We start from the raw sequence: 22,871 nt of genomic DNA on the forward strand, positions 1-22,871 counted from the left end.
GGTCTATGAGAGCAGTCTCAGTCCCATGTTGTGGTCTGAAGCCAGACTGACAGATTCCCAGGAGAGGGTTTTTTTCCCCAAGTATTGTTGTATTTGAAGATCGGCTACCTTATATAATATTTTAAGCAGGAAGAGGACGGTGGTTATGGGTCTGTAGTTCGTGGGTATTGAGGTGTCTAAGGAGGGCTTTTTGACTAGAGGAAGAACCCAAGACTCTTTGAGGTTACTGGGAATGGTGCCTGAGGAGAAGGAGTAGTTGATGAGCTTGGTGTTGAAAGGTGAGAGGTCACTGGCAGCATCTTTGATAATTTGTGAGGGGCAGGGGTCACCCTGGCAGTTTGAGGGTTTAAGGGTGAGAATGATTTTTCAACCTCTAGTGTGGTTACTTTGGAGCAGCTGAAGCGAAGAGAGGGTTTCGGAGTAGGTTTTTTGGGGGGGGGGGGGTGATGGCTACACGGGCAGTGCCAAGGAGGGATTCTTTCTTGTTGTTTATTTTAGTATGTAGGCCTGCAACTTTGTTGGTAAGGGCATTTTGGATACTAGTACACAATTGTTTGTCTTTCACACATATGTCTGGGACTGAGGTGGGTGTTTCCAGCTCTTTGAGAATGGTAAACAGTTCTTTTATGCTGGAAATGGCTTGCAAAATTCTCGAGTTGTAGGACTCTTGCTTGGCCATTATTATTTCTTTCTTGTAGAGGGTAGTTATTTGTTAAGGTTCGTTTTATTGTTATCTGAGGGTGATTGTCTCCATGCCTGTTCACATTTGCGTTTTTCGAGTCTGAGATATTTCAAGTGTGGGGAGAACCATGAGTTCACATGTCTTTTGGGTTTACTTTTTCTAAGTTTCAGCGGAGCGATGGAGTCAAGGGCTGACCTCATGATATTGTATTCGTCTACAAGGGTGTGGGGATTGAAAGATTCTATGAGTGAGTTCAATGTCGGGAGAATGAGGGGGATGAGTTTTTCAGCTGTGGTGTTTTTTTTTTTATTCTTGTAGGGATGGCCGGGGCTAGTGAGTTGTTGGGGGTGGTCGGGGTTGAGCCCTTGAGGGAGAAGGTAAGGAGATGATGGTCGGACCAAGGCTGGAGGCCAGGCAATTATAGTCCGCCACCCAGTCCAGGGTCCTCCCCTTGTTGTGGATGGGGAGGGTCACTCTTTGGACAAATCCTAGCTCAGATAGGGTGTTGGCAATAAGTGTGGCTTGAGGGTCTTGGGGGTCCTTAAAGCCAAGGTTAAAGTCGCCTAGGAGAAGACTCTGGGTTGTGTTTTTTAAATTGTTAGTGAGGATGGTTGTTAGGTCCTCCTCGAAAGAGCCAAGAGGGCCAGGGGTTCTGTAGAGTAGGTGGATGGTAAGGGTTTGGGAGTTTGCAGTGGGCAGTTTAGCTATAAGTGATTCGCAGGAGTTGGGGATGTATGATGGGACAAGTCTCATGTTGAGGTGGGTTTTAGAGATTATGGCAAGGCTGCCGCCTCTGGATTCGGTTCTATCAGTTCTGAGGATGGTGTAGTCTTCTGGGATAGCTAACATAAGGGCTGGGCCTGCAGCTGCGTGGAGCCAGGACTAAGTTATGGTTAAGAAGTCCAGTTTTCTAATAATATAAGGTCTGTTGTGTCAGTAGCGTGTGCTACTATGGAGCGTGTGTTTATTAGGGTGCCTCTAATGGGGGGCGGGGTAATGGTCTTAGTGGGGGTTGGCAGGGTGTTAATAAGGTAGTGTGTGGCTCTCTGATGGTGAAGTGGTGGGTGTGCCTCTGTACTCGCGGATAGTCCGGTTGATAGGTGTAGTGTAAAGGAGGTCTCTGACTTGCGGTTCAAATATTTTGGGTAACCTGGCACGTAGTCTGCAGTCCCACTGTCGGAAACCTCAAGGGATGGACATGTTGGACATTCTTGTATGCACAGATTTATTTCTGGAACATTATTTTTTTGTCTTGGTTGTATTCTTCCCTTCATTCCAGTTCCATCTTCTTGTTGTCCTTTTTCATGGTGCTTAGTAGTGGGGTGAACCATTTTGCCATTGCTCTTTTTTTTGATGGGGTAAATGGTTTTTTCCAAGGCGATCTTGTCAATTGTATCAGCAGTCCATTTGTGTAGTAGCTCCGCTTTCCGGTCTAGGTAAGCCAGCTCTAGTTCTACAGTTGATGGTTTGGTCATCTCCAGTTGTTCAAATAGGTTGCTTGCTTTGATGCTTTTCCAGTTTCTTTTTGTGGTGGTTGTGAGTTTTGGAGGTTGGATGCAGACTTGAGTTGGTAGTCTGATCACGAATGGGATGATGAGATGGTCGCTCCCCAGTATTTGTATTGGTGGTGCCATGGTGATGAGTTTTTCCTTGGCGAAGATTGAGTCAAGGGTGTGTCCTGCCAAGTGTGTTGCCCCTTTGACCAGCTGTCATAGTTTCATGTTTGTAAGTTGTCCAATCAGTGAGTTTTGGGAGTTAGCGTGACTTTCTTCAAACCAGATGTTGAAGTCCCCCACGATGATTATGTGTTCGTGCTTGATGGCTATGTTGTTGATGGCTTCTATGAAGTTATCGACATAGGTTGCATCGTATGTCGGTGGTCCAGGATGAATGTGATGTTGGTTTTTGGGTTTGCTGATTGATTTATGACCATGGTTTCACAGTTGATGTTGAGAGGTTCGTCTGTTTTTATTTTCAGGTGTGCTTTGAATGCTATTGCGATGCCTCCTCCTTTTTTATTTTTCCTGTTTACTTGGAGGCATTTGAAGTTGGTTGGGAGGCAGCTTTGGAGTGCGATTTTATAGTTGTCATCCTGCCATGTTTCTATGATGACTAGGATGTCAATGCCGTTGTTGAGTAGGTCTAAGATCTGTGTTGCGTGTTTTGACATGGATCTTGCGTTTGTTAGATTGCAGTGGAATTTGGAGGTGTAGTTTGGTTTGGGCTTTACTGTTGGGGTCATCTTCTGATCAGTGTTGAGGTTTCCTTTCTGGTCGATCTCTAGTTGAAGTGTTGGTACGGGTGGGTCTGTGTCGTCAAAGTTCTTATATCTTCTGTCTCGAGTTTTTGTTCATCAGGTGGTTCTTCCAAGAATAGTGGGTGTTGAGTGGAGGTTCATCTTGTTTTGGTGATGTAAGGTGTTATTGCGTAGATTATGTTTTTGTTGTTTCTAGTGTTGCATGTCCTTCTTCTGCGTGGTTGTGCTTGTTTGTCTGCTGTTGCTGATTCTAGCGTTTGGTTGGTTTGTTCTGGTGACTGATTGTTTGCAAGGTATATGGAGTTAAGTAGAGGGATTTGTCTCTTTTCTCAGCGTTGGTTCAGTTTTCGTTCCTGTCTTTGGGAGTGTGTTCTGCAGTTGAGTCTTAGTTGCTGTTCTGGTGTGTTTGTCCTTTCCTTTCGAATAGTTCGTTTGCGCTGCATTTTAAGCTTGAGAGTTGTTTTGGTCTTTATTTTGTTTGTTGATTGCAAATTGATTTTTGCTTTGGTCTGGCTGTCTTGTGGTGTAGTATTAGGTGTAGAGAATTGTCCGCTATAATTGTGTTCTGTCTGTAGTTGGTGTTGTCAGCTGGTGTTGCTGCAGTCGCTGTCTTGAGTGAGGTTGGGGAGGTAGTTGGGTTATATCGTTAATGTCCTTAATGTCTGTCTCCCTGGACGAGGTTCACTACGGTGAGCCAGATATGTGGGGTTGAGGAGGATAGCTACTAACTACAGAATTGTCCTAATGGGCGTAACTAAGAATCAGTTTATCATCTTATGAGGCGTGAGCATCTAAACACAGTATCAATCCACCACAGTAACCAGCCAGTGATTTCTGTGTCTCTACAGGAATGCTCTCTAGGTGTGAGTTGGTCAGTCACATATGAGTTTCCTGCATAGTGGGAGAGGCCTACGCCTGACAGGTCAAATGGGAGTTTGTACTAAAGCCAGCTATGTTTGAGACACAGGTGACCAAAATATTACAATAAATAAACAGCTAGATTTGAGAGTCCTGTATACTGGGAGAGAGGCCTACGCCTAACGGGTTACTAAACCCAGCTATGTTTGAGACCCAGGTGACCAAAATAATTACAATACTAAACACAGGTGACCAAAAGATTAAAATAAATAAATACCGTGAGATTTGAGACACAGGTGACCAAAAAAAATTACAATACTAAATACAGCTAGATTTGAGGGTCCTGTGTAGTGCGAGAGAGGCCTACGCCTAACAGGTCAAATGGGTTTTGTACTAAACACAGCACGATTTGAGACATAGGTGACCCAAAAAATTACATTACTAAAAACAGCTAGATTTGAGGGTCCTGTATAGTGGGAGAGAGGCCTTTGCCTAACAGGTCAAATGGGTGTTGTACTAAACACAGCTAGATTTGAGAGTCCTGTATAGTGGGAGAGAGGCCTATGCCTAACAGGTCCAATGGGTGTTTCTACTAAACACGGTTTTGTTTAACATGCTTATGCTTTGAATGTTGTATGGATTTGTCCTAAAGTTGATTAATAGATTGTCTCAAACACAGTTACATTCACATAGGTGTGTTTGTTCAACATTAGTTGGCCAGAGGAGGGGGCAAAAGTAGATGTTGGTATCAAGGTAATCATGCTCTTCTGGCGTCAAGAAGACGCTAAATGGCTCCCAGATCCTCTCGATTTCTGACCCTGTACTTCCTCATAGTGCCTTTCCTACTGACACTATTCAAAATGCATCATCCCCTCAGTATTTCAAAACCTTGTCTGCTTGCTGTCGTTGATGCTAAACATCCAGGTCTTGTCTGTTTTACCTTCTGTAGGGGCGTGCATCATACCTCATTGGACCAGAGTTCCCCTCCACAAGCCGGATCCCCAGGGACACCGCCATCTTACAAACTGCCTGTGCTTGGCACCTATGACAGTAGAGATGATTTCCCCCTTCGCAAAACAGGTGAGAGATCATCTAGGAATGTGTGCCTGCAGCCAATAGTGTATTGGAGACATTTCTCACTCATGTTGTATTTTCTCCCTACATCACAGCACTGCTGTGCTATGTCCTCCGAGTCAAGAATTTAGCCTTCAGTTTTGCCAAGAGGGTGCACAGCCCTTAATGTTTAGGTATTAGGGAGATGCTATCCCCCAACTGTCTTTCTACTCCCAAGTTGTCTTTTAACATCAACAGTAGTCTTTAGCTGCACTTCATACTCGTAGACTCTTGGGAGGTTTGTATAGTTTTAATTACATTTGTTTTTGTGATATATTTTTGAGCCGATACAAAACACAAAATTTAAGAGAAAACATCATTTTTCAGAAATAGTGATAGGTAAGGATTTGTGAACTATATAAAAAGCAAGTGATTCTCTGGAAGCTTTTTGACAATTGTTGCGAAGCAGTGCACATGGTAGTATTCTTTCTTTAAAGAAAATAGTGCTGAATATGGCATCTGTTACACTGAGATTGCATTTGTGTTAGAAGGTTGTTTGGGGTTCTAGTCTGATTCAATTCTGTCTGTACCATGTTCCCCTTTTAAGATAAAAGTGGAAGAAACCCACATTTGCTCTGTATCTGCAGACTATTTTGATTTGTGTCTGTGTCCCCCCAAACTCCCCCTAGCACTCCTACACCCCCATGTTTGTGTCCCTGTCCCCTGCACACTCTTCAAGCCTCCAAACATGCCAAGGAAAGCCTTGGTTTTGAGTGCCATAATGAAGTCCACTGAATGAAGGGGCGGCAGCTGTTGCTAGTAATGTACCCAGACAGCATCGATGGTAACAAATGGTCAAAGTTAAACAAGTTTGTTGCATTACTCCTAGGTTTTATGGCGAGTATTGGACAACACACCTCTTTATCAGACCACTTATGCTGTGAAATAAAGATTTCCCTTTGCGTTTGATTTATTTTATTTATTTGTACTTTTAAAGCGCTCACACAGCCCAGGGGCATTGAGGTGCTGTTAAAGGAATGTCTTAGTTGCGTATTTATAACGCACTTAATACCCAGAGGCCTCTAAGCGTGGACCCGGGGATCTAACCTGTGTTGCTTTGTGTCGTCTTGTTTCCAAAGCGAGCACGTTGCTGCTGAGCTATCCTCCCGGGACAATTTTCACACACGAAGATGAAATCTTCACCAAGCAAAGTCTCCACTATATGTGTTTGATTATCTATAGGTTGTGTTATGTCAGTTTACATCAGACACACTACAACATATGGGGTTTTAACATTAGCTGGTCTTGAACGCTGTTATCTAGTTATTCAGGCATGGTCATACATCTCGGTTATAGTGAAGTAATTTAGCAATTTCTTACTGTTTCATGCACATTTCAGGGATTTATTCCTTAAGACTACACAAAAGTCAATGCAAACAGGATTTTCAACCCTTCAGTAGAGGCATAACTCTAGTGTAGTTTGCCTATTCAGAGAGGATCATTGTGGCTTTGTGTTGTGAAAGCTGCAAAAAGAAAACTCTTAACTATCTTACAGTAGTATACCCAGCATATTTACTGGACTGATTGTGTGAACCTGACCTTTTTACTGAGTGGTGTCTTTCAGCTCATTTCATTTTGGGGGCACTGGTTAGTCTAGTAGGCTATCTTTGCAGGGGAACCCTATCCCCGACAGTTTCCTCTTTGTACTTCCTGCTACCTTCCTTAAGTATACTAGTGCAGAAGAAGCTTACCCCCTCGCCCCACCCCCAGGCCCCACTGTTTCAACTTAAGTGCATGTTCCAGTTAAGCCTTATAAGGTACAAAAGCTGGTGCCAATTATACCTTATTTTCTCATGTTACGGTGCAATTCTGTGCACCTTAACCCTATGTTTACCCCACGGTTATATTTGTTCACTGTAGAGCCCAGAATGGCTATCTATGTTTAGGGCTTGTGCTTTTGGCTTTCTGTCTTTGTATTGTATTTGGGTATTTATATAGCTCTTTCCCCATTTGTATGGCCTCAATGTGCTTTTTCCTGGTTGGAACGCCCTCTGTGATGGTAGTCAATGTGGCAAGGAAAAGTTCTAGAAGTTTAGTTTTAGGAGATGCGCGTGAGCATTTTTGCCGGTTTAGGGCGTGGGTGGCTGGCTAGGCTCGACTAAGCAGCGCAATGGTCCAGGCACATGGGAGGGCACTGTTGGAGTTTGCGATGGAGAGCTATTGTTGAGAGATTCGATGTGTGGCCAGCTATACCAAATTTCTTTCCGTTGGTAGTTGCTGTATGCTAATGGCAGAGGTGTTGAGGTACGTCTGGTGTTTCATTGTGTACGGTTATGTGCGCTGCTAGACCGGAAAGTATAGCTCTAGCTGAATTCTATGGTGCATGGGTGCTTGGTCGTGCCTGCGGCCTCTATCCTCAGATGTTGTGTAGGTATACATATCAGAGGCCTCCAGGTGTTTTATGTACTGTGTTCTTCGGAGTAGTATGGCTGCTGCAATCTCTGTTCTGAGTGCATAGCATGGTCACCTCATTCGTGGTCTCTCTAGTGAAAAAGGACCTTGGATGCGCCTGGTGTCTGTGGGTATATTGCAGTGTGTCTTAGTGATGGGTGTGGGCTACCCTGGGCTAATTATTTCATTGTTAGTGGTCTCTCTTGTGGACGGATCTGCTGCGCGGTGGGCGCAGTGAGGAAGTTGAGGGTGTGCCACAACAAATTCTGCTGACTTACCTTGAGTACTATTGGTTGGGAGTGTTGTTGTGCAGTGGTGGTGGTGGTGGTGGTGTGCCAGGTGAGACCACTGCGAGAGCTGCCTGCCCCTGTGTTGTGATTGATGCAGGGGAGTTCTTTTGTTTCAGTGGTGTAGCGTCGGGGGGCCATAGATCAGGTGAGTATTGGGAAAAGCCAGGTTTTAAGGGCCTTCCTGAATTTCAGAAGGTTTTCAGTGTTGCAAATGTGTATCAGTAGGGAATGCCAGATGATTGGTGCTTGGACGGAGAAGGAGGAGCCGCCAAGCCTTGTGGAACTGTGGGGTGGAATCACTAGAAGAAATGCTGTGTGAAATCTGAGGTTCCTGGAGGGTTTGTAGGGGCAGGTAATAATACAGGGCGCCTGGCTAGGTCCTGATATGCCCAGGAGGGTTTGTAGGGGACAATTTTGTCTAGGAGGAATTCCGGGCCAGTGTTGTGGACTGCGCAGTGCGTGATAGACATGGCTTTAAAGGTGGTGTGTCGAGCAATCGGGCGCCAGTGGAGGACTCTCAGGGTAGGGCTGATGTGTTCTCTGGCGGGCAGGTTAAGAAGCAGGCGTGCTGCCATGTTCTGGACTCTTTGGAGTTTCCTTAGTTGGAATGCCGGGGATCCTTGGTAAAGAAAGTTTGCGTAGTCTAGGCAGGACAGGATGATGGAATTGATGGCCGAGAAATGCTGGGAATAGGTGAGGTAGGGGAAAATCCGCCTGACAATCTGTAGGTGTTAGAAGCAGGTTTTGGATATGCTGGTGGTGTGTTGGGTGAGGGATAGAGTCCAAAATGCATCCAAGGTTTTTTTACCACGTTCGAGGGTGGCAGTGTTTTCCTAGTGGTTTCAGGCCACAGGATTGGTTGGGGGAAGAGCGCTGTTTTCCCGCAGACTAGGATTTCAGTTTTCCCAGGGTTGAGGATGAGGTGGTTGGTCATCATCCAGTGGTCAAGTCAATATCGGAGATGCATGATGACAGGTCCGGACTGCCAGAGCCTTCAGAATTCGGCATTTTGAGGATGATCTGGGTATCACCTGCGTAGTTGTAGCAGGTAAGATTGTACGAGTGGATGATTGCAGGAATGGGTTGTATGTAGAATTTGAAGATTAGGAGTGATGTGGATGCTCCTTGGGGAGACACCTTTACTTACTGGTTGTGATGTGGATGTGAACTGGTTGAGGTGCATGATTTGCGATCAATTCGATATAAAGGATGAGATCCAAGAAAGGGCTGTGCTTTTGATTCCTAGTGTTTGTAGTCTGTCTAGTAGGATGGAGTGATGGATGGTATCAAAGGCTGAAGAGAGGTCTAGCAGGAGGAGAACCGCACAGCCGTCTGCGTAAACTGTTATTTTTAGGTCTTCCCAGATGGAGTCTAGGGAAGATTCTGTTCCCCTTGGTGGGCTGAAACCTGATTGCGCTGGGTCTAGGAGGTTGTTGGCTTCGGCAAATTGACCAAGCTGTTTGTATGCCACGCTGTCCATCAGCTTGGCGATGAAACGGGTATTGGAGATAGGTCGGTAGTTTTGGGGGAGGAGTGGGTCGAGAGTCGGTTTTCTGAGAATGGGTTTGATGTAGGATGTTTTTAGGGCTTTCGGGAAAGAATCTGATATGAGTGAGTGATTAAAGATTATGCGTGCAACGTTACCTGCACAGGTGGAGGTTAGTATTTTTTTTAGCATTGAGGGTGGAGAGGGGACTTCAGGGGAGCCTGGCGGGCGGCTAACTGCTACAAGTGAGAGGAATTCTTGGTGTGTGATGGGAGAGGACGAATCAGGAAAATGTCTGTGGGGCGGGGTTTTGGGCAGAGGTTTGTGTGAGAATGGGAGGCGGTGGTAAAGGTTTTAGTTTAGCAATGGGGGAGTGCCTTTCGTTGGCAGCATTGTGTAAGTGTAGCAAGAGGGTGTAGCATAGGTCTTGGGAGCTTGGAGTGGGAAAGCGCGAGCATGCGGGGGATTTGAATTCTGCTATGATTCTATCTAGTTCCTTATTCGGGTTGCGGGCAATTTGGATTCAGTTCCCATAGAATGATTTCTTGCCTTTTTTGATTTCCGATCTGTATATTCTGGTTTTCCTTGCTAAGGGGGTTTTGTTCTGGGCTGACGGGTTGGCTCTCCAAGCCTGTTCCAGACAGTGTTTGAGAGTTTTGAGTGGTTTGAGATTAGGGGTGAACCACCTAGGCGTTGGTCCAGATCTCTGCAAAGTTTGTTTTGACGGGGTGAGGAGCGTGAGAGCATTTGTAAGCCAGAGGTCGAAGGATTCTATTGCTGGAGGTCCTTCCTGGAGGGCAAATGAGTGGAGGGAGTTGCAGAGTGAGAACTGTAGATCTGGGGTGATTACCACTTTGTTCCATAGAGTTTGACTGGGAGTCGAACCATATTTTGAAATTCCCTAAAATGGTGAGAGTTAAGTGTAGGATGAGGTTGGTGGCCAGTGCTTGACCAAAAATGGCTGCAAAGTTTTTGGTATAGCTGGGGGGGTCTGTAGATGAATAGGAAGCTGTGTGAGGTAGGAGGTGCGAGTTGGAGTTTTACAAGGAGGGATTGGTAGTCTGTGGCGCTGGTGGAGGTGTACTTGGTTATTAGCTTGAAGTGGTCTTTGTGTAATATTGCAAGCCCCCCTTACCTTCGTGATCTGTTCTGGATGGTGAGAATGCAGCCAGAGGAGAACGTTTTGTGCGCAAGGGGTTCGTAGTCATCAGGTCTCCTTGATGAATAGGATGTCTGGGTTTTCATCCGTGATGAGGTCATAGATGTGGATTTTTTTTTGGAAACTGTCCTGGTGTTGATGTGCAGGATATTTGTTGGGATGCCCTTGTGGGGAAAGGGTGGGTAGGGTTGGGGGGGGGACAGCAGGATCTGATGTGCGGGCTTGCAGTACGGAGGGAGTGACAAGGTGGGAGGTGGAGTGTGGAGATGAAGTACCAACTGGAATGGGGGATAGGGAGCAGAGCGGAATAGAGGTAGGACTGGGCTAGGTGTGGGCAGTGAGGTTTCGCTCCTATACTGCAGTGGCAGTGGTTGCAAACTGTCGGAAGATGGGCGATGCTAGGGGCAGGCATTAGGTGCCTGTGGTCTCGTCCTTTCCTTGCATTATGAGCAGTCATGGGTGTGTGGGTGAGAGTGGGAGGTTCTCTGGTGTTTGGGGTTTTGGCTAGAGCTGCTCTTGCTGAACGAAGGCTGGGGAAGTGGGAGTTGGGGGTGTTGTGTAGTTGATTGGCGATGGTGTGAGTGGGAGGTGTGAGTGGGTGGTTGCTGGCGGGAATGGAGCATGATGGGCATATAAGGTGTCTTGCTGTGTCCTCCAGGGGCGAGGTTCTCTAATCCCTCTCTCCATCATGCTGCTCTTAATAGCACAGAGCGGGATCTACGAGTGGGGCAGGGGAAAGGAGGGGGTGAGGGTTGCATGCTGAAGATGTGCAGTGGTAGAGGGGTGGGCTGTATGATGGCGGGGTAGGGAATGTCTGCCGTGGGTCTCATTGGGCCTAGCGGTGCTCCAGCGTGCTGCTCTGCTTTGGCCAGTGTGTGGCATGGTAGAATTGGCTGAGTTGCACGGATGAGGTTAGGTTTCACTGAGTGTTACAATTTGGGTGTGGGGTACCAGACTCCTAGGATGGAAATCTTCTCGAGTATGAGGGTCCTGTATAGTAGGAGAGAGGCTTAGAAAGGAGAGAGGCTTAGAAATCACAGTGCAGTTTAGGTACAGGCGAAAAAACTGGAGAAAGTTCGGGGGAAAGCACACCTAGATTTGGAATACCTGTATAGTGGGAGAGAGGCCTAGGTTTCACAGTGCAGTTTACCTACGGGAGAAAAACACACATAGGTTTCAGAGTCCTTTATAATGGGAGAGAGGCCTAAGCTTAACAATGCAGTTTACATACGGGAAGAAATGCACCTAGGTTTCATAGTCCTGTATAGTGGGAGAGAGCCCTAGGTTTCACCTAGGTTTCACAGTGCAGTTTACATACAGCCAATAACCACAGTACTACTCCATTGTGGCACAGGCTAACAATCACAGTACTATTCTAGTGTCATTATGTTTGCTATATGGCAGGGTTTTTCCACCCAGGCCATTCCTACCTTAATAGTCGCTGCTTCCCCTGCTGACACCTGCAGACACAACCTGGACAGAGTAGCTTAGAGCTGGATGCATGACCGACTGTTTCTTTTTGGATTTTACAACCGATAAACATATTAGTTAGCTTGGTTAGGTAGGGAAACCCAGAGTAGGGATAGCAAGGCATTTTTCTTTTATTAGAATAAAGACTCTAGAAATGGCAAAAACTGGTCTGTGTCCTCCCTCTGACCTATCAAACTGGGCAAGAGATATCGAAGAGATTACCTGATCCACCATTAATGGGGTAGTTTTGACTAGCTTTGAAACCAGTATTGTAAAGCTTGACACATATTTGAGGTCAAAGAGAACAACATTCTTGCGAGGTATCATTTCGCCACCGGAGACGAGAAGAAAGAGGAGGCTATGGAGGCGTTTGTAACAGTATTAAGGGAGCTGGCAATTAAGTGTCAATTTGGACACTGTTAGGAGCATCATCTTGGAGATCAGCTCATGATTAAATGTGCCAATGATTGAGTGCTTGAGGAGTTTAGGAAAGAGAAGGATCTGAGTTTGGATAGGGCTGTTGAGATTGCCAAACAAGTTGAAGGAAGCTAATGTTAAAGCAAATGTGAATGGGGAACATACCATTGAAATAATAGGTGTACTTCATGCCAACTTTGTATTTCAAGTCAAGAGCACCATGAATAAAGTATTTGTAACGAGTGTTGGTGGACATTTTCTTGGAGTTGTCGGGCTGCTTTGTGACTAAAATTAGATCCCACTGCGGTGTAGCAAGTGTACACTAGTAGTGCACGAGAGGTTGAGGCAGTAGGAAGATGAAACACTGAATACCAGGTTAGATATCAAATAAGTAGGAATATGAAAATGGGTGCTGAAGGTGTTTCAAGAGAGATTTGGGTGATTGAAGAGGTTTATACATGAGATAAGGGAGAAAAGGAGCAGACAGTAGTTTCAGAACCTCCTGCGCTAAGCTCCAAGTTCTTGGTACTCTCGTAGTTATTTATGCAAGGTCACAGGTTGGTGGAGATGAAGCCCACACCTCTAGCTAAGGTTGGAGTGAGAAACATGGCTATCTTGCACTGGTATATTTGGAAAGGATTAAGTTCCATGCTCAGAGCGGTTAATACAGTGTATGTTTATTTCCGTGAAGACTCCAAGGACCTGATTCACAAAAGCGTTTTATAATGGCACAATCCCATAGGAAAATGTTTGGTGAATCAGGCCCTTAATCTTAGTGGTGGTCAGCCGACACGTGTTTCGACCTCTGGGGTCTTTATCAAGGCTGATGTTAAAAGTACACATATCCAGCAATTGTTCGATGTGGCAGAGTGTGAATCATTTTGTACAAACATGTGCGAACAGAGTTTACATTTACAGTGTGTGAGGTGTAGCAGTTCTAGGTGGGGCCCACTGCCAGAGATGGGTGTAAGGTGTCATGTTTAGTTTAATTGGACCAGAGGTACAAACCACCACTATACCTAGATCCCAATCCTCCAACCATAAGGGTATACCGAACTAACCTGCCTAGGTTCCCATTCCCCCCGCTTTTTCCTCCCTCATTGTCACTGTACCAAACTAATGTAACAATAATAAATGTATATATCATGTACCACCAATTACCGTGTAATTTACACTGCAAATGTAAACTGTGTACGCACAAAGGTTTGTACAAAATGATTCATGCTCTGTCACACACGTCACTTATTTCACAACTGTCACCCATATTGAACAATTGCTGGATATGTGTATATTTACCATCAGCCTTCATAAAGACCCCAGAGGTCAAAACACGTGTCGGCTGACCACCACTAAGACCTAAGAGTCTTCATGGAAATAAACATACACCGTATTAACCGCTCTGAGCGTGAAACTTTATACATGAAATAAAGCTGAGGGAAGAGCAACCTGAGTGGTGGCAAAAGTCCAAACTGTCCCTCTGGCTCTTAGAAGAGAAGTTGAAACAGAGTTAAACAAGATTTTGAGTGAGGGAGTAATTGAACAGACTGATTCCTCTGAATGGGTTAGTCACATTGTTGTCATGAGAAAGGCCAATGGGGCTGCAAGGATTTGTATAGATTTGAGAGGTGTGAGAAACATGAAGGTGTCTCACCTGCTAGTCCTCAGAGATCTGTAGTCCAGGTGGCCAGGACACTGCCATCGCTATTGGATCCAGTTCCTGGGGGTGGACCAGTGGGGCAGGATCACCTGGGCGAGGGGTCTTTGGGGAGTGGAGGTGGGACACTGAGGGTTAAGATGCTGTATCCCCTTCCCTGTAACACCTTTTCCCCATCCTACCCTGTAGGCTATTTAGAAGCTCTACCCCTGCACCCCTCTCTCCCACACAAACATTTTTACACTGTAACAGGCAACAGTCTTAACAACAGAGCTGTTTACATAACATGTCCCAACACACAGGTCAGGCAGAGTCAGGCAATTGACAATAAACACAGACACCTGACGGCTCTTTACCTTCCCCACAGGGATAAAAGGGGAGCACAAAAGCACACTACGAGCTAGGCCGAACGCACAAGGAGACAGCTACACCAAAACAGCAGTTCAAACAGAGAAAAAAAAGGCGGTGAGACCTGGAAGGGCCACGAAGGAGGAGTCTCCTTTTCAACTCAGACACGCAAAGCCTCCGAAAGGGAAATTTTAAGACTGGGAGTTGCAGCTGGAGTGCGAAGCAGCAGACGACAATGGACCATGGGGGCTCTCCCGCATTGATAATGCAGGCAAGCTGGCTACCATGGTACTATCCTTGACTCCAGAGAAGCCAACGGGTTCAGCACAGCCGGTGAGTTGGAGGAAGACTGATGGAAAACCGAAATGTGTTGAGCCCAATGTTGCAAGTAGCAACATTTTTGAACGCCAGGAATTTGCAAGACAAAGAACTTGTGTGTGTGTGTGTGTGTGTGTGTGTGTGTGTGTGTGTGTGTGTGTGTGTTCGAACTTTAAAGAAAGCCTAGTTGAGGTTCAGGTGCAGAGGGGTCCGCCGCCACATGGGCGCTCTTTAGAAAGGCTCTGACGGGACCTGTTTTGAAAATACAAGAACCAGAAGGCCCTAGGAAAGGGTGGCATAAGACGTCAGAGTGGTCCTACAAGAGGGTTACGTCAAATCCCTGGTACAATCGAAAGTCTCGGACCTGTTGCCAAAGGAAAGTTAGGGGAAGGGAACCTTTCTTTCCAATAAGGTTGTGAACTGTGAATTGTGGCAAGTGTAAACCCTGACCGAGGGATGACGAGAGAAAGCTAGGAGAAGGAAAACAGTGCTTTCTAATGAAAATGAGCAATGCATGAATTTTGTTAAAATACATGAACTGTGTTAAAGAAGGCCGTAGTGAACCCGGCGGAGGGAGGCTCAAACTGCGAGAAGAATCCGAACCCGACGGATGGAGATCCTTTGGTGCAATCGCCCAAGGTGCAAGATCACTGAGAGAACTTTTTGTTTGTCATTGTGAAGCACCAAAGGCCTTCTAAGCCAAGAGACTTTTGCAAGCAGGAGACTTAGCTTTTCAAGGTTTTTTATATAGTTGAACGGTACTGTAAATCTCGTGTTGACAAGGGCAAGGAGTGTGCTGTGCTCGAGAGTTCTGCATTGTCCCCTTCTTCAAACATGGGGAAGGAAGACCTAGCTATACCATCCTGACTTATCATTTTGTGAACATTATCCCAATCTTTTTGTAATTTAGTGGGAAGGATTGGCAATCGTTTTTTTTAGTATAGGCCCTTTTTATTTGACAAGACGCCACTAGGACTGCCTTGTTATTATTTTATGCTCGTAGCTTTCTCCCATCTTAGATTTACGTTTTAGATTAGGCGTTTCTCATCCACTGTGAAGTTCAATAAAGACCCTTTTTTTTTTTAAACCTCTTTTTGACAGTTTTGGCCACAATAACTTGCATATTACAATGGAAACACAGGTGTGTACAAAATTACAAAATAGACATCAATAATGTAAGTTTGTGGGCAGGGCATTAAAAAATGTACATGGTACGTTGCATATCGTATTCTCATAGACCCTGCCAGCGGCCTATCCGTACACACCATAGATAAGTTCAACTGTGGCCCATTATATTTCACTCCATATAGAACTGTACCCTAAAAAAAACAAAGAACTTGTTCCCCCCACCCTCCCCCCCACCTGATTTACATAACACGCACAATAACTTTTACGGACAACAATCATGCAGCCGAATCTTCATCATCAAGTTGGACAGCGTATTAGTACATGGTCTTTAAATGACATTAAGAAATGTTCAATCAGCGCAACGGGCAGGTTATTGGAGAATTCAGGAGTTGGTCTCATCCTCACTGTCTCGAGCATGTGATAGGTATGCACGTAATGGGGCCCAAATGTCCTTAGGTCTGCACACCGCCGATACGGAACAAACATATTGTTCTTCATTCTCTTGGACGTACAATAAGTCCTTCAGCCAGGTCCTTTGATTTGCGGCTGATTTAGCTTTCCATACTTGCAGAATGTTCCTCTTGGCGACCGCACTTGCAACAGCTACAAAGCGGCGTATCTTGATTGACGCCTTGCCAATGTCTCCAAGCAGGTACTTCTGTGGTGTTGCTGGTGTAGAAAGCCCAACAATGGCGCTAACTGTCTCGGCAACTTCTTCCCAGAATGCTCTGATCGGGGGCAGTTTCAGTACATATGAATAGAGTTTGCATGTTGGAGTTACATTTGGGGCAGTGTATTTCCAGTGCTGGGTTAAATTTTGAAGATTTGTGTGGTGTAATATGTAGGTGATTCAGGATCTTAAATTGTATTAACAGGAAATTGGCATTAAGCAAGATGGATTTAGTGTGAAGACAATATTTGGACCATTTAGTATCATCTATGGCAATGCCTAGGTCTCGCTTCAACAAACACCCTTGAACTGTGATCACTTGTGTCTGTCCTTACTGTTGCCACCATGAGTTCCTTACAGAGGTCAACCAGAATGTAGTAGCTTAAAGGTTTCTGCTTCCTAAGATCGATGAGTTGGTCACTGATCGATCAGGAGCGAAGATATTTTCTCTGCTTGATCTTAGGTCTGCGTACTATCAAATCAGGTTGTATCCTGAGTCATCGGATTGGACGGCATTTATAATACACATTGGCATGTGTGTACGGATGCCTTTTGGACTTGCATCGCCTGCAAGTGTGTTCCAGAAAGCATGCACGGCATACTTGGAAACATCAAAGGTATCACATTTTATCAGGATGGTCTCTTGATTTAGGGGAGCGATGAGGCAGAGCATGACTGTCATCTGAAGGAGGTTTTTATGAAGGAATTGGGAGAGTCAAGGGTCATGTTGACACTTGAAGTGTACTTTCGAGAGTCTGGGGTGGATAATTTGGGATACACTCTGTCGGATAAAATGGAGGTGTGGTCTTTCCTTGGTTTAATAGACTATCATAGCACATTTGTGTATGCTTTGTTGAGTAAAACCATCAATTTGGGATAATCCTCAGGAAAGGGGTAGAATTTGAATGGTCACAAGAATGCGATAATGAGTTTAAAGGGGTCAAGAAGGATATCGGGTGTACACCCATTCTGAGGGATTTTAGGGACGCATCGAAGACCATTGAGTACACAGATGCGTTTCAGGCTTTGGAGCAGTTTTGATGCAAGAGGAGGGTGGCAAGGAGCACACTGTAGTGTTGCATCAAGGATGCTCAAGGATGTGGAGTCACGTTAGTTGGTCATTGACCCAGAAGTGTTGAGCGTTCTGTGGGCTATTATGAAATGTGAAGTCTTTCTGTATGGTAGGACGTTTGTGTTGAGGACTGATCACAAGCCGCTGGTCGCTATATTTGATAAGAGGGGCTTGGATGTTGTATCCAGGTGAATTCTTAAATGGGTCACTAAGTTGCAACGATTGGATTTTGATGTAGAGCATGCGCCAAGAAAATAAAATGCTCTAGCGAATGGTTTGTCCAGGAAACCAATTATTGATGATGAGAATGGCCTTGAGGAGGGTTCAGGTGATATTAAGGATATATTTGTGGTTGATTGTTGTCTCAAGGAGAGGAAGTGGGCAACAGCGTGTGAAGTGGAAGAGGTTTATCAAGAAGTTAAAAGCTGGTCAAAGGGAGATGGAAGGAGAGTTGTTTCGGAAGGGGTAGAAGTAACTTGTTAATGCAGAAAAATGTAAAAGGGTGAACGATTTGGCGTTCAAGGAGAGTATATCTATAGGAGACATAGGTTACTGATGCAGGATGGAATGAGCCAAGTGGTACTCAATGTAGGTTGAGAGGGCCATATGGGGATTTCCAGGACAAAATCTGTGATTGTGACAGATTTCTGGTGGCCAGAAATGGATGAATTCTTAGAGATGCACGTCCGAGAGTGTGGAGAGTAGTCAGAGTGTGACAAGGTGTTAAAGACGAGAACACTGCCTATGGAGGTTCTGTGCACACCAGGGGTTCAATGAGAGACAATTGTTTCAGACTTTTTAGGCCCTCTTAATTTTGCTGGTGCAAATGACAATTCTGTCACTGTAGTGACCAATCCTATTGTCCAAGTGGCCAAAGGTGGGTTTGTTGGGAAAGGTGACATCCGCCAATATGATCGTTTTGGAGTGTGTGTTTTGGAGGGAAGGTTATCCCTAGGAGATACTGAGTGACAATGGTCCCCAGTTTACGTCAAGAGAATTTCAGAGTAACACAGGGATCAAACCAAAAAGGACAGTCCAAGCCCGCATCTCTGCGGCATCTAACAACTCAGCCGAACCTTTCAAAATCTACAAGGAACTGTCCAATCCTGCTGCAGTCTCTACCTCTCCTGTTCCCTCCCATGTCCTATGCACGGCCTTGGCCTTTCATTTCACTACTAAAACTCAGGACATCCTGTCCACCCTCTCTTCCTCTTCCTCCTCTACCACTCCTGGCCTAGTTAAGGCTGTCTATCCTCCTCCTTTCTCCATCTTTCCTCTGTCCACCCCTGACAATGTTTCTAGACAAGTCCGATATATGAAAGTCTCGTCAACGCAGGTTCTCCCCTGCTCATCCAGAGCCATCAAAGACCACCTAGATACCCTTGGCCGATTTCTGCATTCACTCCTTTGCCACTGGAACTTTCCTTCCCCAAAGCCCCTTAAGCACTCTTGTGCAACACTTTCTAAAGAAGCCCTCAGGCGATCCTTCCTCTCCGGTTAACTATCGCCTGATCTCCATCACTCCTTTCCTGGGCAAACTCTTGAAAAAGCTGGTCATCTGCCAGCTTAATCTACATACTGAATGTGTTGGTTGCCTTCATGACCACCAGTCTGGCTTCAGAGCTGCCAGAAGCACAGAAACTGCTCTCCTGAACACATGTGAAGACTTGATCTCCAATCCTGACTCTAATCTCCCTTCTGTCCTCATTTTGCTCGATCTATCCTCTGCTTTTGACAGTCAACCATGCCATCCTGCTCAATCGCCTCAGCGACAAACTGGTTATTACTGATCAGGCCCTGTCCTGGTTGACCTCCTTTCTCTCCGACCGACCCTCTCAGGTCCAACTGGGGTCTTTCCTCTCTTCTATCTCTCTCTCTCTCTCTCTACTTGTGGTGTTCCCCAGCAGTCTAACCTCTCTCCCTGGCTCTTCAACCACTACCTGTCACCTCTTTCCCACCAGACTGCTACTTTCTGCTCCTATTTTCAATGTTATGCGGATGACACTCTGCTCTCTTTCAGGTTCCCCTCAGCCACCTCTGCTTCTTCTTATACCAGACTGTCTGGCCGCAATTCAGGAATGGTGTTCCGCCATTGATCTCTGCCTTAATGCCATTAAGACTGAGATCCACCTCATTGGGACACCCGTTCCCTCCTTTACTCTCTCGCTCACTCTGGCTGCCCATTCTGGGCCCTCTTCCTGCTCCTTCCTTTGAGGCTAAGAATCTTGGTATAATTTTTGACTCCACCCTCTCCTTCTCTCCTCACATCTCTAAGAAGTCAAACTATCACATGCACCCTCTCCAAGGTATTCTTCCCTTTTCTCCCTTTCCTCCAGAAGGTCACTGTCTCTAGAGCGCTGGCCCTCTCTAGGCTGGACTATTGCAACAACTTCTTTCTAAATTTTCCTGCTTCTACTCTTCGACCTTTACAACTTATCCAGAACAGGACTGCAAGACTTATCCTTGGCCTCAAGCACAGGGATCGTGTCTCTCCAGCTTTTAAATCTCTTCACTGGCTCCCCGTGGCTGCAGTGATCAAGTTCAAGACCCTCTGCATCGTCTGCAAGGCTTTCTGGGGCCTGGGACCGCTCTACCTCTATCTTTCTCTTCCAAAACATCTTCCTTCTCGAGCTCTCCGCTCATCCAACTCCTGCACTGCCTCTGGTCTCCCCAGCACTTAAGGGTCTGTATCTGCAAACCTAGAGTCCCTTCTCTCTGCGCTTATGAGCCACCCGCTGGCAGCACTTGTGAGTTAACTGCACTTCCCCTCCCCCCTGGCACTTCTCCCCTTTCCTCTTCCCTGCACTTGCGCGATCTGAATGACACAAGGCCTAGTAAGATTGTTATTTTGTCTTCCCTTTGTTTTCCCCCTGCTTGTCTTGTCACACCTTGAAACACTTGTGTACAGGTGCTTTTATAAATGCCACATCAAATCATATTGTATCATATCACCCCCAAAGCAATGGTTGGGTTGAAAGATTCAATAGGATGATAATAGATGGTATGAGGATGTCTGTTAGTGGGAATGAGAATTGGCAGAGGGCTTTGATGCATACGATTTTTCAATACAGGGTGACTCCACGCAGCATGACAATGGTGTCTCCATTTGAAGTCTTTAGGGGATGCAAACCCAATACTTTGCTTACACCAGGCTGGTTGTCGGGCAAGAATGGTGAGCTCTGATGTTGGTCCGTTAGAGACCAAATCAGCAAGAGTCGGGAGGTGGCTAAGTCGTGTGTGAGACAAAATATTCTAATGCAAGAATTGTGGAAAGAAATTATGAAAATGCTTTGAGACTGGATGGTGATGAGGTTGGAATCAAGAAAGAGTGGCACGGTAGAAGCAGCTTGCACTTTTGTTTCAGTTTATATCAAGCAACAGGGTGAATACTCGATTTTCCTTGCAATGATGTTTCTAACTATGTTTTTATTTATTAAGACAATCCATCTTAGTTTTGTTGTTTTTCTTTGCATTGCTTCCTTCAAGCACATTTCCACCAAGATGGCTGGCGAGGGAAGGAGATGTTTTATATAGTTCGTTTCTATTAGTTTCTCACTTAGTGTTGTAAAAAAATGTTAAATGTTATGTGTTCAATTTGGAACTGTTTGTGTATAAGCTGTGGAAGGTTGAGAGGGAATGGAATGGGGGAGTTGGTCAGTTACAGGTTGGAGGTCATTGAGGTTTGATGTGCTGCAGCTGTCATCTGTTATACTTAATAAAGATACTACAAGGACCTGGTCATTTGGTACTTTACAATAGCGTCCAGATGACAAATGAAGCTGTGGTAGGGATGTTGGATGGCAAGTTAACAGAACTATAGGTTGTTTGCTAGTGCACTATAAACAAGTGCTCTTGGTTGAATTTTGTCTACACAATTGGTTGTACCTGCATTTTTAAATTTGTATTCATTTGTCAATGCATTTGTTTCAATATCATGGATATGGGCTTTATATTGGTTTCAGAGCTGTTTTAGCTAGCCCAGTATGCAGCCATTCAGATAATGCTTATTGTTTAGCCTATTTGGGCACATCCAATCTGTTCTCTGGACCTATTGTCAGAAGCAGCCGTTTACTGTGAAGCCACGCACAGTTCAAAGTGACATTAATTCCCTATCAATCACTGCATGGCTTGGAGAATACTTGCATACCAAGACGATTTTGCTTTCAGTACTCGCCGTATCTTCGAAAATGCCAAACTCCAATCAGTAGCCCTATTCCTAATTCTAATACGATTCCTGTATTTGGCACCCCTTCACTTGGAGACCACAAGTACACTGATTGTGGAGAGCCTGCAGCAAGCACTGAATTGTGCTACCATGGTCAGGCTGGACTTGTCTTAGACATATACTGTCTTGGTTCACATGTAGACGTTTGTTACCTGACTTTGGGATACTCATGCATGTATTCACAAGGTCTTTGCATGTTGGATTTAGATTATATTCTTTTCTCCTTTAGCTTCCGAACCCAATTTAAAAGTTCGCTCAAGGTTAAAACAGAAAGTGGCGGAGAGAAGAAGCAGCCCATTGTTGCGGCGGAAGGATGGGACTGTCATAAGCACTTTCAAAAAGAGGGCGATTGAGATCTCAGGTACTATCCTGTTCACATAAGTATTCAGACTCTGTGCAGCTGGGAAAGGTGGGGTGGGGGTACTAGAGATACAGCACCCTTTAAACATGTGCAATCAAGGTTTCTGAGCTGCAAAGAACCATGGGTGACTGGAATCCCTGCTGCTGATAGAATAAAAGGAATTTTTCAAGTACATTTTCTTTTTTCGAATGTAAATATATGGAACAAACTGAATGACTTGTCTTGTTTCTTTCAGTCTTATCCCCACCCCATTATCTTTTCTTGTTGGCATGTTTTATCTCCAGGTGACGAGAGCTTTTGATCTTAAAGAAAGGAGGGTATGAGAGCTGCTTGCCAGCATTCGGGACATATGACTATTTACTAGTGCACTCTTTACATTGCTGGTTAAGAGCATGTCATGTGATAGTGTACAGTACAGTGTACGCTACATCCTCCCTATCACATGGTCAACACCCAATCCACTAGTTCAACCCCCTCCACCATTCCCCCCTTGCTGTTTATGGGTCCGACATGCGGCCTGGGGGTAAGGTTGGCAATGTTGTCTTCAAGTTCTCTTGCAAGGTCAGAAAGGTTGTTTACTGCCTGCTTTGAGCAGGTGCTCCAGCACATAAAAAGTCAACAGTCTAGTGCTGGCAGGGGAGAGGGATGATGCACTTATTGTTGACATGTATTTCTACCTCTAGCTTGCCTGAACAGCTTCCCAAACCTTTGGTGTTCATGTGGAATCTAGGTCTGTTCATCACGCACAAAAGAATTTTGTTGCAGAAGGTCCCCAGTTAAAGGCTGCCTGCAAGGTTATTCTTGTATTGCCCCCCCCCACCCTGCCTGTTTTCAGGGGCAGAGGATATTCTGTGCATTCCTCTTCTAGCTACGCCCCTCTGCGCCCCCTTCTTCCACACGTTCTCCCCCTGCATTCCCCTCTCTGTTGCCTTCCCTCACCAGGCAGGCCCCAGTGGAATTTCCTATTGGGCT

The 22,871-nt window shown here is 45.4% G+C and overlaps 1 protein-coding gene across 10 annotated transcripts in view; it reads left to right on the plus strand.

The window, feature by feature from the left end:
* Positions 1-22,871, plus strand: part of HDAC5 (histone deacetylase 5) — a 2,156,790-nt gene that overhangs the window by 1,136,236 nt on the left and 997,683 nt on the right. For all 10 annotated transcript variants that reach the window (XM_069634322.1, XM_069634324.1, XM_069634323.1 and 7 more), the window contains 2 exons: positions 4,747-4,877; positions 21,768-21,899. In XM_069634322.1, the coding sequence (XP_069490423.1) occupies positions 4,747-4,877; positions 21,768-21,899 (263 nt within the window). The remainder of the gene's footprint in view (positions 1-4,746; positions 4,878-21,767; positions 21,900-22,871) is intronic.

This window comes from Ambystoma mexicanum, chromosome 13 (genome assembly GCF_040938575.1).
Source record: "Ambystoma mexicanum isolate Mex_15411 chromosome 13, UKY_AmexF1_1, whole genome shotgun sequence".
Taxonomy (NCBI): Eukaryota; Metazoa; Chordata; class Amphibia; order Caudata; family Ambystomatidae; genus Ambystoma; species Ambystoma mexicanum.